At 39.3% G+C, this 19,963-nt stretch overlaps 1 protein-coding gene across 1 annotated transcript in view; it reads right to left on the minus strand.

The window, feature by feature from the left end:
* The window catches only part of ksr2 (kinase suppressor of ras 2), a 97,441-nt gene that overhangs the window by 53,835 nt on the left and 23,643 nt on the right, over positions 1-19,963 (minus strand). Inside the window, exon 4 of the mRNA XM_028578477.1 lies at positions 10,200-10,701. Within this exon, the coding sequence (XP_028434278.1) occupies positions 10,200-10,701 (502 nt within the window). The remainder of the gene's footprint in view (positions 1-10,199; positions 10,702-19,963) is intronic.

Raw genomic sequence — 19,963 nt, forward strand, 5'->3', positions numbered from 1 at the left:
TTAACTACACAGTGAATGTCCCACACAGCAGACCATGTGGGACCGATAATCCTGTGGGGTCGGAGGTCGCCAGCTAATGTGACGATGTGTGTGTCCCGGGTAGAGGCGGATCTGTATCTCAGCGGATCGTCTGGGGAGCGGCTACACCGATTTGACGCCGGCTGAATTTTCAGAGAACACTCATGAGTTTTTTTTCTTCACAGTAAAAGGCAATAAACGTGTCTTCAGATTACAGATCGCTACATGAAACAAAGCTCTGCACCAATAAGGAGTCATTTTAGCCAACTTAGTGGGGTTCCTGCATTTAATTGTGAGATTTATTTTACTTTGTGATTTATTTTGTGTTCTGGAGCTGTGGACCCTTTTGATGTTTTAGATGGACAACCATGAGAAAAACAAACCATAATACAGTCTTTTAAATGTAACTATAACACAGCCGCAGAAAATAGTTGTCTCTGATTGGTTGTCAGATCCCATATTGGCCAGCTCAAGCATAGCTCCAGCCAACAGCTTAATTCCTGTTCTAAATCAGTGCACAAGTATATCAAACTGCAGGTAACCATAGTAATGGTACTTTTGATTCAATCGATGATACCAGATTAGCCTGTTTCCAGACCTCTGAACCATCACTTACATCCCAAATTTGTTCAGCAACCTAAATTTGTCTTAAATCGTAGGGGGGCAGGGGATTAAGAATGTAGATGTCATCTTCCTAAACAGCTAGCAAGCTACCTAGCTACAAGATTAAGGGCCCTATTTTAATGATCCAAGCGCCTGGGGCAGGTGCGTTTAGGGCGTGTACAAATCCACTTTTGCAAGTTTAACGGCTGAAAAAATGGTCCGTGCGCCAGGTACATGGTTCAAAAGGGTTGTACTTAGTGTCTTAATTAATCATAGGTGTGTTTTGGGCATAACGTGCAATAAACCAATCAGAGTGTCATCTCCCATTCCCTTTAAAAGCCAGACACGTTTGTACCTTGGCACATTGATATTATGATGGCGGATTTGCTAAGCAGGAAAGAGAGATTTTCAGGAGAAGAAATTGAGCTGCTCGTGCGTGAAGTGAAAGCGCGCGGCCAGATCATATTATAATACTATTTCACATTGTAATATTTTTATTTTTAATCTTTTGCATGTTTGTGTGCTGCCTGCCATTATTGGCAGACATTAGATGAGAAGTTGTTAACATAGACCTACACAGGTTTGTACTGATAATTTAGCTGGGAGAGATTCATGCCTGTCCAAGCCAAAGTGCTAAAACTATGAGTCACCTGGAGAAAGTGAATGGGACTTTAACTGAACCTGAACCAGGGGTACCTAAAATTACTCCTCTCACTTTGCAACTTTACAGAACTTTTAGGACTTCTTGTCCATGTTGGCATAACACTTTAGCATCAAAGTTCATTCTTGACCTTGGAATCCCAACTCAAAGTCCACTTACTAGCTTTTCCCAGTGCTCGGAACCATTTCACAGGGCTCGATCAGTGGATTTAGTGGTAATTGATGTTTTTATTCATTGACCTGCCATTACTGCATTGTATATGCTTTGTTGTACTCCATTCCATTAGTATATAGCTCAAACAATTTTAAGACAGCCTCTCTTTTCTCCTGTAGTAAGTGCCATGAAATAATCACAATATGTCACTCTGAGATATCCTGATCTAGAAAATGATGGGATGGCTTCCACTTGTGGTGTTCTTTGCCTTGTTCAACGTTTATCTCATTAGGACACGTTGCTTACTTTCTTAATTTTCATCTATACAAACAAATTAATGTTTTTTTTTTAACTAGTATTATATACCAGCATATGCACATATAATTATAGAGTTGGACTTAATTAATGAAAAAGGTCAGCTTTTGTGAAGTTCAGGTTACATCATAATTTAAACTAGATCAAATTAACTGCTGTGTTTTTGAACAACGCTGATGTAAACAAACCTTTAACAGCATCAGACAAGAAAACATTAATACCTGTATTTAATTGCGGGTCTACTGTTATTTGTCCTTGCATTAAAACACCTAAAAAAATTAATTTGAGAGTAATAGCAGTTCCGGTCCAGTCGGTGCAGGGGTTAACTTTATTTATATTTGAATCACAGGTTGTATCTTTCAGTATGTACCACCTCACAGCTGCCCATTCTCTCTCAGTGATATTTAACGCTTGATCTCAGTCAACACAGCCACAACTGTATCACAGTTTCCTCTGCACCACCGAGAAAACTAAATCCAATAAAAAAAAAAATATATTTTCTGTCTTAATTAGGAGATGTTACTGATGACGGTGAAATAACACATTGACAGGATCTCAAAAGAGATACTGTACATAATGAGAGGGGTGAGGACAGAAAGAAAAGGAAACAGAGAAAAAGAAAGGGGAAAGGAAAAGGGGGTAGAGAAATATATGATGTGTACACCAGCTCAGTGAAAGCAAACAGCTAAATTAGTCATGGAATGGATGCAAATTTGCTTCCCCTGAGCGTTGTATGGTAGAATTACCCTGAGAGAAGCAGAGGGTGAATCATGCCAACCCCCGGCGCCATGTGATTTATTAGCAAACATCCAATTCAATAAGAAAGTGCTTAACATTCAAAAAGCTGTGAAAGTCTCATAAGGTGGCATTAACTATATGATATTACCGTTTCCACTGGCAGTTGGGAAGGCAAGACGTGGAAAAACAAACACGCCTACCTTCCAGAACGATCTTGGTGCGACGGGCCAAGTGGGACTGTAACAGACTGAAAACTCACTTGGCCTTTTCCACGCACGCATGTTACTACTCATTAACATAGAAAACGAGATTTATTAATTGGCACTCCAGACCAAAGAGCCTCTCTGCTTTGAAAAGGGCACAGAGCGAGCGAGAGACAGATAGACGGAGAGATGTTGAGAAATACAGACGAGAGAGAGAGAGGGATAGAAAGGCTGCAACATAAGCTAAATGAAATTACTGCCGCACTCCTGGCTAGAAATTAAAGTTTAAGTGGTGCTGGGTATCCGGCGCGCTTGTGTTTAGTAACTAAAACTATTAACAACAGCTATCATAGGCCTCAAAGAAATATTCCACTCACAGACTTCACAGACTTCTATGTTGTTCGATATAATCAATTTGTGGTGAACCATGCGTTTCAAAGGGTATCTTGTATCTTTTAATGTATTTTCTCTCAACTGGCATTATCAATTTCCACCTACTGGTTTCCATTTGATAAAAGATGCAAACAAAATGTCATTATATTGTTGCATTTCAATCTCTCCAGATACAGGAGCCCAGGACACTTTGTATGTATTTTGCGCACTTTTCTTGCGCACAAGTTTCTGGAGTTAATTGTGATTTTATTATGGACTGCATAATTATTTGTATTTGTTTGTAAAAAATAATAATAATATTAATCTTTTTAAATATGGCAAACTCATTCTAACATGAGAGCTGTGTTGGCTAATGAGAGTAAATTCAACCTACACATGAAAATCTAAAAAGTTGATATTTTGTTTTCTGTGCCCTGTTATACTTTTTTGTGATTTGTTTTTAGTGCTTTCATTTGAAATTTAAGGTTTAAAAGTACCCTAATTCAGGTTGTTGCTACTTTGGATTGCCTTTCATCCTTTCTACCTCGGTGAGACTCTTTTTTTTTAACATCCATTCAAACATAACACCCATTCCTGTTTCCTGGAAACTGTTCTTGAACTGTTTGCAAGTGAATTGAGAGTAACTTAAAACCAATTTAAATTCATTTAAGTCAAATTCCCTCTATGGTACACATACACAGCCAATAAAGCTTATTCTGATGCAGTTGTAAATTATTAAGAACAACATGGTGACTTGTTTTGTTGCATCATCGTCTACAAAAACACCTAAAAAATAGCTTTTTAGACTATTATTAGTTTCATTTGTCTCGTCTTTACCACTTTTTATATGTTGTGCCAATGCAAACAGGAATGCACAAAAGGGACTTTTTTTAATTCTGAGGATGGAAAATCAGTATTTCTCAGTGCAACAGTGACAACAGAACAATCTTGAAAGAGAGATTAAAGTATGATTAGCAATCATTTGACTGTGCCCTGGGCACTATTGGTTTGATTGATTTACTGATTGTGCAAGTGTGTAAGCACATACCTGTACTATGTGTGTGTGATTGAGTGTTTGATGGTGCTAAGTGGGATAGGTAGAAATTGATTGATTGCAGAAATTGGTTTTTACAATTTAACGTCAAATTAGTAAATAGGGGGAAAGGATGGCGTCCTTAAGCCATTAGCCCCTCTCTGACAAGATGTTGATGAAAATATATTAACCCAGAAAATGTTCTGTCTCCCTCGGAAACATGAACACAACAAGGAAGGCTTTTGAATAACAAAATCAGCAACATCTGGTGAGTCAAACCTTAGTGTATTTCTTAGGATTTCAAAATTGATTTCATACTGGACGTAATCAATCATGTCATGTTGGGTTAGCAAAGATTTGATGACATTTTCACAGGGCGCCAGCAGATGCATCAGTCATCACACCAAAACAAACAGTAATATTGGCACTGTATTGACTCTATACAGGTGTGCTCTTCAACCCTTCCTGTAGCAGATTGCTCTGGGAAATATATTGCCAAGATGGATGTGTTGAGAGAAAGTACTTTTTTTTTTTGACTGATGACCAAAAGATTTCTTGTTTAGCTTGGAGACTAACTTAGCACCTAATTAAATGATCCTTCCCGTTTAGGTTAGTTAGTTTCAAAGTAATGTCTTGTGTTTTAAGATCAAAGAGCACACCTTATTTCTTGATTCTTTGGATGAAATTGAAATAGAATATTTCTGTTGTGTAATGGTTGTGTAAGAGTCTTTTATTGGCCCGGTTGTTGTGAATACTTCACTCTTGTTTTTCTGAGAAATCGCTGATTGGTCCATGTTCATTTCATCATGTTATCCTTTTCAAAGATGAGGAACATCTGGTTATCAAATGTCAGCATCTTCTTTCTTGTATCTATACAAGGTTTATATATATTTATATATTTGTAGACATAGAAGCATAGTTAAGTTCAAATAAAGGGCTTCTTGGTGAAACTCTCTTCTGACATGATGCTTTAAACATTTATATATATATGGTTTCCATTTTGGTTTCCTTTGCTTGCCATTGATTAGTGGTCTGCACTGTTCAAGCACAATCTTTTTATTACATAAGTATTATATAAGTATTTTCTGCCTGGGATTTGTAATAAGAGAAAAACAGAAGGTACATAATATACTTAATTGTTATTAAACCACTCAAAGTAAATCAGTATTTACATGTAAACTATAGTCCCCTACTGCATATGCATATTTACTGTGAGTGTACACTTTATGACTCAGACTAATTTAAAACTAATTACTTCCCTATATTCCCTTAAACTTTGCAACATCCCTGGACTCAGCATTTTTTTTTCATGCTGGGAAACAACTCATTAATAATAGGATGGGGAATGTGTTTTGCTACTTAGTCATCAACAATTGATACAGATGGTACAGATGTAAACAGGAGGGGGGACTGTAAAACTAATACTTGCTTCAGTTTTTGAATGTTATCAAAAATCTTTTGGAGCCGAAAAAAAGTAATACAATAATACAAATGATACAGGTGAAGATTTTTTGATACAGATTTGTTTTTACTGTGACACAATCAGCAAAGTAAAAAAAACTGTGATCTTAGATGCTAATGTAAGGTTGAAGCGAGTAAAATGAAATTACATCCATCAACCAAGAGCCTGAGTCATTACCATTGGGACAAGAAGAATCTGCAAAGCTTATTAAGGAAAATATACATATATTTAAAATAATTATATGTCCACAGAGACAGAGTGAAAACAGTGATGGACATTATATATACATTAAACATTTTTTCCTCTTCCTGAATTATTCGTGGGTTAAGTTTAAAGCTTCATTAAGCAATATTTTTGAAGAAAAATGTGGAGCCAGTACTGCTTGGAGAATCAACACCTCACTCTACAGCTCTGTACTGCCTTCTGCCCAGTCACTTCACAAGTCAGACAAAAATGACCATATCTGCCAAAATTGCTAAAAGTGAACAGAGTTGAGCATCTACTGTAGCGAGCCAAACAGACCCAATTATCTTTGACAGTAGACGGAGGACCAAACCAGGGCTGAAACTAGGGCTGCACGATATGAGGAAAATATGCGCTATTCAATAACGTCGTTGAATATCACGATAACGAATACTTGCGATAAATAAACAGATATTAAAGTGTCCTCAGTTCTGCTGCTTTCAGTATTCTGCTAAAATAAAACAAACTGCTTGTTGAATTTAAAACAAATGAAAGGAAATCATTTCCAACATTTTATTGAACAAATTGAACACTGAATTGAATATAAAAGGCAGCACTAAAAAAAGGATGACGGTTACATTTCAAAGTGCCGTTTTCTACTCATATTTTCTTTCAACTAAAACAAAAAGGCTCTGAGTGTCTTTCGAAGTATATCGCAGCCTTACGCGATGTGTTTAATGCGGCAGTTAATATTGCGATGATGAAAATAAAATGATATATTGTGCAGCCCTAGCTGAAGCACAACTATATATATATATTTGGACTTGCACTTGACAGTTGGTGAGAAAGGAGATACATATTTCCCCACACAGGTGAAAGTTTGTTTTCTTATATTTCTTTTGCATTACAATTTCTTCAGCAAAATTGGACGCTGTTTCATCTCAGGGTGAGACTTCCTTGGAATTATAGATATTACTGAACACATTGGTAAGGAAGCAATTTGCTCATTAATTCTTTGGATTGATAGAAACCAGCCTGTGGTTCACTGCAAACTGAAAGGAAAACACATTATCTCAGGCAAATGCATTAAACCAAGAATCACAAAGCTATCAAAAAGAAGATGAGGGTCCGCAGAGGCAGATCAGAGTATTTGCTTAGTTTTTACAATAAAAGCGACCAGAAACAATTTTCGGACCATAATTGCAGAATATCCCCGGTACAGATACACATCTTGTGCAGCTGAAGACGAATAAACATTGAAATGGAGGATATTGTGCTTTAGAAAGGCCGATGTCCCGAAAGCTCTTAATGACAACTTTAGAGACAAAGCACAATGTGACCAGCCTTAATAAATGTTTTTTTAGGGTGCATTAGGCCCAAAACATGAATATTAACCCTATTTTAAAATCCATCTTGCTTTGATTATCAGTTACCAATGTAATTTCTTCAGTTTTCACACTACTATAACATACCAAGAATAGAAAATGTGCTAGCAAAGCAGAATACAATTAGGCCTAACTAATATGTGTAGTACAGAAATTAAGTAATCTTTTATCTCTGAAATTAATGGAAATACTTAAAATGTCTTATTTATCAGTGCCAAAACCAAATCTCAATTTCCATTCAACATGGTATGCCGGGCATTCTTGCACATTTAGCTAAATAGACTTTGTGCCATATTATGCAGTGATAATGAGATATTAGGCCATATCTCAGGGAGAAAAATGTCTCTTGGGGTCAGAGGGTAATCCTTAGTTATTGTGCCCTGGCCACAGAGCCAGGCAATTAAGCAAGAGAAAGTGAGGACCTAAGGAGGACTGTGAGCTAATTAAAATCATGAGGCTGGTAATAGGGGGAAATATGGGTTGTATGGAAGTAACCAGGTTTCACAGAAAGGCATCCATTATGAAATAGCCTTATGTGTGATATTTTAGATTTTTTTTTTAGGGTTCGGGGTTTGCTGTGATGAAATGTTTGCATGTTGTTTTTCATCCAAGAAAGGCGAGGAATCTAAATCACAATGCAGGATTTTAAAATAATATAGTATGGTATTAACTTCAGGTATTTAATCTTGCATCAAGGGAAAAAAAACAGATGCCAACTTTGCAATGAAGCCAATAACCTTGCGCATACAGATACAAAACACACAAAGATGAGTGCCTCATGCCAGAACTGAACCACCAACTTAATGCTTGCCAGCATCATCCTCCAACCAATTATGATGTATTTGGAGAGGTATTGGCTATCAGAGAAGCCAGTAGATCTACCCTGTCTCAATGAGTTGCAACATTTCCAGGCACACACAGCCATTGATTAGAGGGGCTTACAGCCTGCGGTCTATCAGCACTCAGGGACCGGTAATCAATTCCCTAATGCCATTTGAGCCTATTCACTGCAGCTATGATCCAGTCCATTGTTCAGATACAGATGCACACACCCACGTGGACGGACATGTGTGGATGTAGTCCTTTCGGCAACCAAGCACACACCAAATATAACCCAGATGGCCATCGTAAAAGCAGAGGACAACTCCCAAATATTAACTTACCAAGTGTAGCAGTGATAGGGCACTGTCATCTAATGGCATTATCAAAATGAGAGCAGCTCTCCTGAGGCGGACTCTGGTTCCTGATTACCTAGCAGTGGTGGACCCTGTTCATGGCCAAATCTGATCAGCATTGCACCAGACACAGGCATGGCCGGTCAGGAACTCAGCCCAGAGGCCCCTTATCTCTACCGACAGGCCGTTGGTTCTTTAAGGGCAATGTTGTCCTCCCAGGAATTAATCTGATCGGGCTCTGGTGGGTGATTATGTTCTAGTAAATCTGAAAGGCTGAAAGGAAAGGTGGGGACCTAACTTCCTTTCTGTGCTACTTGGATCAGATGGAATAATGTTGTGAGACCTTGTACAGATCAGGGAGAGCGACGACTGAATCTCTGAATATTCGCTTCAGGCAGGCAATCTGCTGTAACTGACTGACCAGTAACAACTTGGAATATTGTCTCTAAGAAACTTTATAAACAAGATAATTGACAGTCAAACAAATGTGTGCAATAAGAACCACATAGCCTCAGTCCTAACTTACAATAAATGGCATAATTTGTTGTTGCTTCCATTTCATCTTTCTTCTAAACCTATATACTGTACATTTTCTGAGTTCTTTTACTTATGATATGATTGCTAATAATATTTACTTAATTTTACCTAAAGGGATACTTTGCTGATTTTAATCCAGATCTGTGTCATCTTTGTGTAGGCAGTGTGTTTGAATGAACGGTGTGTGGCTTCCCTCCGTGGCACCAGTGCATGGGGCTCGGAGCAACCGAGGTCTGTGGATCTTAGCAGCCATCCGGCGGATCTCGGCAGCCCCATTCTTCCGCACACACTTTAATGCAGAACTTTTATTTGTAATGGAGTATTTTTAGAACGCGGCATTGCTAATTTTATACAAGCAAAGAATCTGAATACTTCCTTCCCTGATTATAGTCCTATAATTATTATTATATCTAAAGGGGGTGCGCTAGCCTGACAAGCCAGATCCACATCAAGATGTTGAGTCAGGGAACTCTCCATTGGCAGGGCTCAATCCGAGGGGCGGGATAAGCGGATGTCTTTCGAATTCCCTCTGCACGCAATAGGATAGCACTACAACCATCCAGAGCAACGCTAGTTGATAGATTAAATGTATCCGGTCGGCAAAACTCTGAACACATCTTCCTTTTTAAATAATTACTTCAGTGTTGTTCTTTGTTCTTTTCTCAAAGAAAAGCTTAACTCCAAGTCTCCAGAGTCGCGGCCAAAGCCGATTCGAAAGACCGCTGTTCGCCAGCAGCAGCAGCCATCGTCTTTGTTTTCAAGTATTAGGGAATAGAATTACATTTGCATCTATATTTCTAGGCTAGGGGTGCACTGGATTTATAACAAAAGATAAAATGAGAGCATCATTGCGAAACGGAATGCGGCACAATAATCGTTTTATCTTGATTATCTTGTTTTCATGATTGTTAGAAGCCAAAATCGGTATTCAAAATAAGATTTGAAAAATCGCCCATCCCTACTGTTCAATGAAACCATTATGTGATTCTTCAGAAGAAACTGACATATATATTTGACAAGGGTGTGGAGCTTCTATATCAAACATAATATATGTATATCGGTGCTAAATTAACCAACATAACTGAAGAGTTTGTAAGGATCAAAACTAATAATTTTTTGTCTTTTCAAACTGATTATAATTATCATTACATATGTAAACAAACCTTGGACAGCATCAGACTACATTAATAACTTCAGACCTGTCAATCAATTTGAGAGTGAAAGCAGCTTCAGATCCTTTGCTTAGAATTTTGTTGGTGATTTGACCTTTGTGTTCGCATTTGTATCATGGTTTGGGCTATTCAGTAAACACAGAGCACTAACTTTTTGCCATTAAAATTCCAGAAGGGTATAACACTTACTTTGGTGTCTGTGTGTCATCCAAGCGGTTCCCCAGCTGGAACTCGTGGGATTTGCTGCGGTGCAGTGCGGTGAAGCCTGGCAGCAGATGGATGAGCTTGCGGCTAGGTGGAGGTGGCGTGCCCGGGGCCTTCACTTTGTTTCTACGCCGCATGGGGGGAGTGCCAGGCGGCGTCATGGTGTTCACCACTAAGGGAGTCCGAGGAGGTGTGTGGCCAAAATGCCTCTGGCGGGGTGATGGGGGCAGGGAGCGATGACCATAGTCCAAGGGAGGGAAGAATCCTGTGGCCGGGCTGTCAACGGTCAGTCGATCGGCATATAAAGGGGGGGCCAGGGCCTGGGGGCTGTGGCACATGTGCTGGTTGTACTTGGACTGGATTTTGGGGCTTTGGGAGAGCTGAAACCGGATCCACTGACTGACCTCTGGCTGGCACACCGGAGTGTTTTCTTTGCCCGATTCAGAGGTGGGCCACTGGATGGACCAGTCCTGCTTCTCCTGGCTCCCTGTTAGAAGAGGACAGAGATAGGGGCTCATTTAACGCCACCATAACACCTGGTTGTGACACACTGTATACAATGCACGTTCACACTAATTACAAAAGAGCATACAGTATTGTCTTGCTTATCTGTAGTGTAGTATCTAGCCATGCAAATAGTTTTGGTTTAATTTGTCCATGTTTTGAAATATCTGTCTGTAAGCTTTCTGCCTCTAAACCTATACAATGGAGGTAAATACATTTTTTATCAATCTATTGATAAAAAAATTCCATAAAAAAAACAATGTCCCTGATACCCTGGATAATCCATAGACCTCAACATTTCATTGGAACAACTTTCTACTGAAAGATTAGTCACTATGAAAACTGTTGAAAACGTGTTCTTATGTAAAAAGATGTTGCTGTTGAATGTAACAGATTTTAAGCAATTAAAGTATCTCCATTGTAGAAATGTCAGGGGGTGATGTATTAAAACCTGGGCAAATAAAACCCAAAATATCTGCATGTCTCTTGTGGTGAGTGAGAAAATGTTAGTTTTTTTAATAATTTGGGTGAACATTTTTTGTGTAATATGGTGTATCAAGTTAAACTCAAGTGGTTATTATCATGCACCTAATACTAAAACATTCATTAGCTCTACTTCTCGATTGCAGCAGTAAGGGTAATCCTGGCAGCAGGCAGACATTTACGACCATCAAATGTGCTCAATTTGGAAATGAAGAATTAACTCTGCTGTTATCAGATGTGAATGTATTAGTAGTGCAGTGGTGTTCAAATATGATGATGTGGAGCAGATTAAGCATGAATGGATGGAGCAAGAAAGTGAGAAAAATGGAAGAGTGCACCAAACAGAACAGGTCAAAGGCAAAGCTGCATGAGTCATGACACAAGCTGACTTCTATCGAAACTAAACTTTCTGTTGGATGAGAAAGAGAGAGCAACAGAGGCAAATGAATTGAAGGTGAACTGCCAAAATGTGTTTTTGAGCTCAGATGACAACACTTTACCTCCATTACTGTGCAATTTATCCTCCTCAAGTTGTTCTTCAGAAAGAAAAGAAAAAAGAATGTGGATATTGATCTTGCAGAGACACAGCTAAAATAGTCTGTAACATCCTACTTGTCTTCCATCTGAAGGTATGCATAGCCAAAAGGCTCTTCAGCAAAACAAAACATAATGTTGGTAGAATTGATCCTGGGTACATCTCAGCAGATGCAGTATCTCATACATGACTCTGGGCAAAAATTTACCTCAGCCTTCAAAAACTGCTATTGACCGCCAAGCTAAATTTGATGTAAATGTCTGTCAACAACACTGCACTTTTTTGTTTGTTTTTAGTTTTGTGTCATTATTTTTCTTCCCTGCGACATTGTCTCTAAGGAACTATAAGCATCAAAAACACAAACTTCAAACACAATATTAACACCAGCAACATCAAATGAACCACGAAAAAACATCTCCCATAAAAGGTCCCGGTGGATTGCAAAACTTGATGGAAAAAAAGCCTGCAGCCATTCCTATTCGGTAATGTTATGAAGAAGATGCCGCGAAGAACGCTGAGTTGTGGGAAAAGACGGGTGCACAGACACAAGGGACGTAATATGCAGGGACTTTCAAGGGTCTCATTTTCTTTTTTTAAATATTCTTTAGTCATCTTGACGGGGGATTCTTACATTGCTTATTAAAAAAAACCAAAAAAGACTTTTTAAGTTAAGTTTTCATTCACCAAAGGTTATGTTTATCGCTACAGAAACATAGCAAAATATTTAGTTTTAACAGAAACAGTGGTGTAGTTAATGTCCTGTGGCTGGGAGGGTGTACTAATTGTTAATACGTCAGCAAATTAATGTAGTTATTTCAGTTATTCTCAGATAACCTTAAAAGCAAAGGTTAACATTTATGTCAAATGGCTGTGGAACACTATTTGGTTTAAACATGTCATACTTTCATTGACTTTACTCCTTGAATGGAGTCGCAAAGTGGGAGGACTTTGGCATCTTTGGTTCCTGAGGTTAAAGTCCAGTTTAGCACTTAGGCATTGAAATCTCTTGGTTGTATCATAATAAGAAAAAAAAAGGATGAACAACATCATCTGGAAATATCTTCTTTTTTTTAAAGAGTAAAAGGGTATATATACACAGTATATATGAAACTTAGGGAGATAACGTCCAATCATTAAGCTTGAAATTCTGTTGCATGCATTGCTAACAGCAAACAGAAGCTAGAGACAACACTTTGTAGAAACCTGATGATAATTCAAGCTGTTAAAAACTAAAAGAATCATTTTTGTATTAACAAGTGGTTACTTGATAATTGCTACATGGAATGGAAAGGGCTTACTCATAGAGATACATTAACACAACTACATACAAAACAATTACATATAAACCTATAGTGTCTTCCACCGATCTTACACATCAAAGTGTGTTTACGCATCTTGGGAAGAATTACTGCATATTCTTTTTAAATATGTGTATAAAGCATGTGCGGCTCCTGAGGGATGTGTGCGATAGTTGTGTGAGTTAGAAAGAAGTGAAAGTGAGCTGAACAGAACTCTGTAGCCCGCTCCTCATCTCTGCCTGAGGCTAGAGGCTCAAGGCTGCATTAGCCACTACTAGCATAACATATTCCAACTCTAACTGAATGCTCAGCAGTTGAGTTGCACTGCAGGTTTTGACAAGGAGGAAGAATGCATGGCATAACAAAGACAATATATCTGGTTCTGCTGCATTGATTTTACATCCCTTGACTTGGTTGGGACCCAGAGAGTCGCAGATTCAAGTCCCCACACTGCCCAAGTACAGAGTATGGACTGGTAGCTGGAGATGTGCCAGTTTGCCTACTGGATCCCTTGGCCACCTGCTCAGAGCACCCTGTGAGACAGCCCCATCACTCTGACATACATAATGCATGTGTATAGATCCTGATTGTGCATGTGTGTATTTGGGCCTGTGTGTATGTGAATATATATATATATATATATATAGTTTGGGGGTCCCCTGCTGGAGCTGCTCCCCCGCGACCCGACACCGGATAAGCAGACGAAGATGGATATATATATATATATATATATATATATATATATATATACATATACATATACATACATAATTTCCCCTTGCGGGATTAATAAACTATACTACACTATACTTTTCATAAATAACACAGGAGACTCCCATGTGAGAACAGTGGTAAAAACACAAGAATCAACGGCTACTCTTACTTTGTGGCTCTATAATTTTACCTATGACACATTCACCAAACATAAAGAAAACATATGTCAATGGCTGCAAAAACAGTAATGCACACAAAACATTACAGTAAACCTAATTATGTCACTGCTTAGTCCTGCTCTCCGGCTGAAGTTTTTCTAATGAGTGAACCTGGTGTTGATTTTGTTTGTCATGGAAACTTGCTGGGTCTCACTGCTGGGAAAACTTGAGAGGTTACATTTGAAGACATGTACTCAAATTAATATTTTACATTGACTATACAGATCACATTTGTGAGGATTGATTAGCTTCTGGAATATATACCCTGTTGACTGTAATTCACGTCAGAAGGGTCTCTTGAGTGGAGCTGTCGCTGCGGTTCTGCCCTCAGTGTGGCTGTCTGAGGACCACACTTACACTTGTGCCTGAACCCACATTAATAAGAGGCCCACATCTCAATCCTAAAAACCCCTTCAGAAAGACATCAACATGTAGAAAGGACGAGTGGGCCCAAAAGACCGCTCATCTACAAAAGTGAGGGGGATGCTCAATCAAGCCTCCTTTATTAGCAGCAATAAAACCACAACAGGCCACTCACAAATGTAAAAGTTCAGCTTGACCCATGAATGACTGAAACTAATCAACAGCCACTGAAGAGTTCACACCACGGAAAATGAGAATACCGACTGGCAACAGAAAGCTGAGGCTGAAGCTTGGACAGGTCTAGAGGTGCTTAGTCTGGGGCGACAAAAGTACTTTGCCAGGATAAAGCTTGACATCCGACTTTGCCCCTCCCCGTCAGTGTGTTACCGTTCTCCAAATTGCTTCGTGCCTACAGGAAACAAAAACAACAACCTCCGACCTATCAAGCTGCATGCTGAAAATGGCATGTTTTGACGAAAATTTGGACCGTTCAATAAGGCCCTCCTGCTTGGTTCTTTCGGTGAATGTTTTACAAAGAATATGTTTACGAGATTTACTATCTAACAGCGACGTGCTGGCATGTTTGCACACCGATTATGGCGAAAAGTTTTATTTTCCAAGCATGCCCTATCGTCTGCAGTTAATTCATGAATAACATTAAACACAGAGACATGGTGTGTAAATGCCATGGTTTTGGTTGTGTCCCCCTCACAATAATGGAGGAACAGGTGAGAACCCTGCAGTTAAGGGGGGTCGCTGCAGAGCAAGATAAAGACACTTAGGCAAAAATTGTTGCTGGCCAGTTCTCCATCGTATACAAATCACCGAAAACATTTGTTGGCAACGCTAGCTCGAGAGCCATCCTGCAAATGCCGACGTTTTGGGACCGATTGGTGGGGATTGCTGTGGACAAAGTAAGTTACAGCGATACACTGGTAATAGCAAATTATGTTTAACGATGTATAAATCAAATGAAAATAGCTCACCTTACTGTGTTGTGTAAACAATTAACTTAAATTAATATTTTACGTGGTGTTTTCTTTTGCATGGAATTAGTCATCCACAGCTCGCCTTCCTACTGTACGTGCAAATGTTCCGACAAAGTTCCTTCCCATGACCATTTTGCAGAGGCAATATCGCTGCATTCGGAGCTTAATGCTGCCCAAGACGGTTGTGATTGGTTTAAAGAAATGCAAACAAGCCAGAGTGTTTTTTTCTCCTATTCTAGAGTGTATGTGTGGTGTAGCCAGACCTTAGTGAGACAAAGAGGTGCTTAATACCTGACATACGAGGTGCCAATTTGTACTGTCCATTTAAAAATTAGCATCTTGCGAAATCTAACAAGAAAAAGTTTTTGCAAATCTCAACCAATCACCTTTGATTTAAATAAGCTTCCTTTCGGTAATTATATTCCTGCACGAGGCAGCCTTACTTTAAAAATGCTTTTGACAGTGCTTATCAAGCTGATACCCAAGTGAAATTTCTCTGCAGGAGAAGCAATGAACTTGAATCACACTCATGAAAACTGTTCATCAAGCGCACTAGTATCTTAGCAACTGCTTCAGCAAAATAGTAACAAGACTTGACTTGATGAATTTCTTGTTTCACATGATCTCACCTAAGCAAAAGCCTCAGGCAAATCAAATAAAAAAACTCCCTAAATGAGATGAAGAACACAGACTGAGCATGACTCTGCAATAACTGCAATTTCAGTTAATTTGTGTGGCTCGTGCTTGTTAGAAAGTACGTTTTAGAAGTTACTTTTCATGAAGAGCTTTGATAAAAGTCTTGTGGTTTATTACAACTTGTAGAACCCATTTCAACAGAGCCGTAGCCTGCTGATATCAAGGTTTGACGCTATGAGTACTGTATCTGTGAAAACAGTCCTACTGCTGCTGAATTCACATTACAATGTTGCTTTTCTTTTACTTTATTGCTACTTTTCTTTGAGATGCATTTATATTTAAACTGTATCATAGCACAAAATGATCATAAAAAATACACAATTTTCATTTTAAACTGTACAAGAAATGATGATGCTTTGACCAAGCAATCAATGTCACATTCTCCAGCAAGAATTTCCTAATAGACAAATCTTTACTCCCATGTATTGGCAAATGCTGTTCACATTTACGCAGGACTTCAGATGTAATTTTTGGAGCCACATCATCAATCTTCCATTCTCTCCTCTCACCTGAATAACCCTGCATCTCCACATCAACTGTCAAACCAAACAATGCACCTGAAGCCTTTAGCTTCTCCTCTGCTGTGATTAATGCAAATGGAACACCCCAACACCATTAATGGGGCAATCTTAACATGCAGTGAGGCTTTGAGAAAGGCAGATAACAGACTCGTAATTGGACTAATTACCTTGAGGTGTGTTGCTTCTTTGGGCTAAATGGCAGTGAAATGCCACCAGGACAAAAGCTGGTTTATCTTACTGCCACTGTAAACAGGATTTGGCGAAAAGGGCAATTACTGCGTTCAATAGATGCAGTGTCCCTTTTTTAATCCTGACACTTTTAAGTTGAGGGTTTGTGGACATTCTTGCAGTGTAATCAGTGGGGCTCAAAGTTAGACTCTGCTAATTAGTTAACAGCTAATAAGGACCACCCTGGGGTGTTCAGGAAGATGGGTATTGGGGGTTCGGTCAATGCTTCTTTTGGTCGTTTTCCTTCCCTGTTGCATCTGCTCTTTTCTTCTCGACATGACATTTCTTCTTCACCTCCTGTCGTCATTGCCTCTTTCTCACCCTGATTTTCTCTCATGTAATTCCATGTTCCCTCTTTCCCCAAATGCCTCCTTTTCTTTCTTTTCCTCTCCTCCTCTTGCATATCCTGTGCCTCCCTCTCCTCTCCCCTTCTTCATCTCTTTTTTTTTTTTTTTTTTTTTTTTTTGCTGATGACATTTGAAGCCAATTAGGTGTTTGCACGCATGTGAAGCTGTCTCAAGGCTGGGCATGGGGACATTCCTTTTAGCTATCAAAGATTACAAAGGAAAAGCACCAAGGAGACCTGTCGTGCTGAGCAAGATCAACACTATTATCCTGAGAACTCATATTCAAGAAATTGTCCATGTGAAAATTATTGCATATGTGTGTGTGTGTGTGTGTGTGTGTGTGTGTGTGTGTGTGTGTGTGTGTGTGTGTGTGTGTGTGTGTGTGTGTGTGTGTGTGTGTGTGTGTGTGTGTGTGTGTGTGTGTGTGTGTGTGTGTGAGGACTCGTCTAGAGGGACGGGCTGGATAATGTGTGTATATTGCGGCACACAGGACCGACCGGCTGCCTCCAAATTGTATGACTCATCCACATCGCAACTCGTGGACTGCAATCCCAAGAGCCTGTAGTGAAAAATTCTATTAACTTGCATTAGTTTCCTTCCTCCACCGTTACAGAGCAACATACATTCACTAATTATGTTCTCTATTGCTCCGTGATGTTATGCGATGTATAAACTGCCAAGATTGTAAAATGAATGTCCATGTCTGCCAAATTTAACATAATTCCTGATGACTCATAAACTGGAACAACATATGTAGCATAAATCTGTAAATCCTTTAAAAATATAATTCTAAAACAGACTCAAGATGCAAGAACATCCTCTCCTTTTTGCTTAGCAGTGTATAAGTACTAAATACTCTCATGAGGCTGTGTAACACTTAAAAACACATGCACGTCTTCTACTCTTGCATGTGTACATGCTGACACACAGGTACTTGCACAATCCCACAGACAAACGTGGCGATGTTTCGAAGCTATGACATATCTCCCTCTCCAAGCTCCATCTGGTTAAGAATATGAAGAAAGCTGCCGCACAGCATGTATTTCTCTAGGCTGAAAGTGCCTCTCTCCGCTCTGCGTGGTGGTGGTGTTGCTGTGGTGCATTCACACATCTCAGCCAGCCCCCCGTTTAGAGAGCCAATTAGTGGCTCTATGTCGCCAGAGCGTGCCTTTGGAGAGCCAGAGAGGGAAAGGGGGTGGGGGAATGAGGGAGGGGAGTATGGTTGAGGCAATGGGCAAAAAGAAAAGGCAGAGAATAGATTGATAAACAACAAGCTGGATGACAGGAAAAAAAAGGTAGAGAGTGAAGAAATGAAACAAACACAGAGAAAGACACAAACAGACCAAACCTTCACAGTAAACTCTGAAAATAGCTGCTGGCAGTTTCTTGTCCATATGAGATGTAACCCTTGATAGTACTAGTGCCTACCTAACATACTTTTTTTTTACAGAGCTTTCAACCACATCCTCTTTTCTAGTGGATGGAGTTGGCTAAGTGTGGCCCTTATAACACTTTGTACATGTGATAACAGGTGGTCGTATATGTGGGGAGATCATCACCCATATCTCTGTTGAAAGTTGTAAGATGTAAATTGCCTTCGTGATCTTTAACCCATTCCCTATCTATGCTGGTCAATGCTGTGACTTTTACATTTGAAATTCCTACAACAGTTATAACTTGGGAGGAAATGTAATATATAATCTGTAACAATCTGTTTGAATTCAAAGTTCGCAGTGTGTAAGTTCAGCAGGCTGTGCTTTGTACGCCACAAAGAGGGAGGGGGCTTTCCTTAATATGCACCCATTGCATGTCCTTTTGGCCTCTGATTAAACAAGCCGTTCAATTAATTCATCCATAAATATATGAAAAGTACAGCACTACCACCCCAATCCACCAATGCTGATTACATAACATAGTACATGAAATGAAAGCGTAGCAACTCCCCTGTAGGGGAAACTGGAATATGACATTTAATAATGTAAGGAACACGATAGAGGTCAAAGACCATGGACAGCAACTGAATGGGTCAACGGTCATCAAGCAGGAGTTCAGTGGAAGGCCGGAGAAAGATCAGGAAGGCCATTCACATCTGACCATTTTTTAACAGAGACAGGGGTTGCCATTTCCATTCACTTGATAACAACTGAGCTATCTCCATCCAGTGAAGAAAGTGAGATGCAGTTGAAAGCTCCAGAAAAAAAACTAGCTGACCTTGAGTGAAATATTTAGATTTTTTTTGTCACGCCACTGTTTCTTAAATGAAGAATGAAGCTTCATGCTCACCTTTAATATAACTGACAGAAATGACAGTTTGATTATAAGAAACATGTTAAAGTGCATAATGCAGTGCTGTACGAACTGACAGTACCGTCTAAAGTACTGCAAATATTTCAACTCACGCCTCGGAGTGAACGCACTACTAGACGGCTAATAATGAGTTAATCATCAATCATTTCCCAGCAAATTCAACACCTGCTACAGGAAAGAGTCGTTGTTAACCAAATCATTCTTACAGTGTTTCTCTATTTCAGGCCAATATGAGAGGGCAATGGGTTGGGGGCTTTGGGCAGAAGACAGTTAGCATCTGGACAAATCTCTTCCATCCCAGCTTATCATGTTAAGAAGCCTGAGCTTTAGTTTTAGCAGGAAGGCTGGTCATAGCCACGTTATGCCCCTGGATGTGAGGGTCTGGGACTCTTGCAATGGAGCATTAGGATACAAAGGTCAAGAGTATACATCAATATATATCAGATAAATTATATAATATTTAGTTATTACCATGTTCACTTATGATTAGAAAAAGAATATCTACACCAGGTGCATGGGGGAAAAAAAAAAAAAAAAAAAAAAAAA

Source organism: Perca flavescens, chromosome 5, assembly GCF_004354835.1.
Source record: "Perca flavescens isolate YP-PL-M2 chromosome 5, PFLA_1.0, whole genome shotgun sequence".
Lineage (NCBI taxonomy): Eukaryota > Metazoa > Chordata > Actinopteri > Perciformes > Percidae > Perca > Perca flavescens.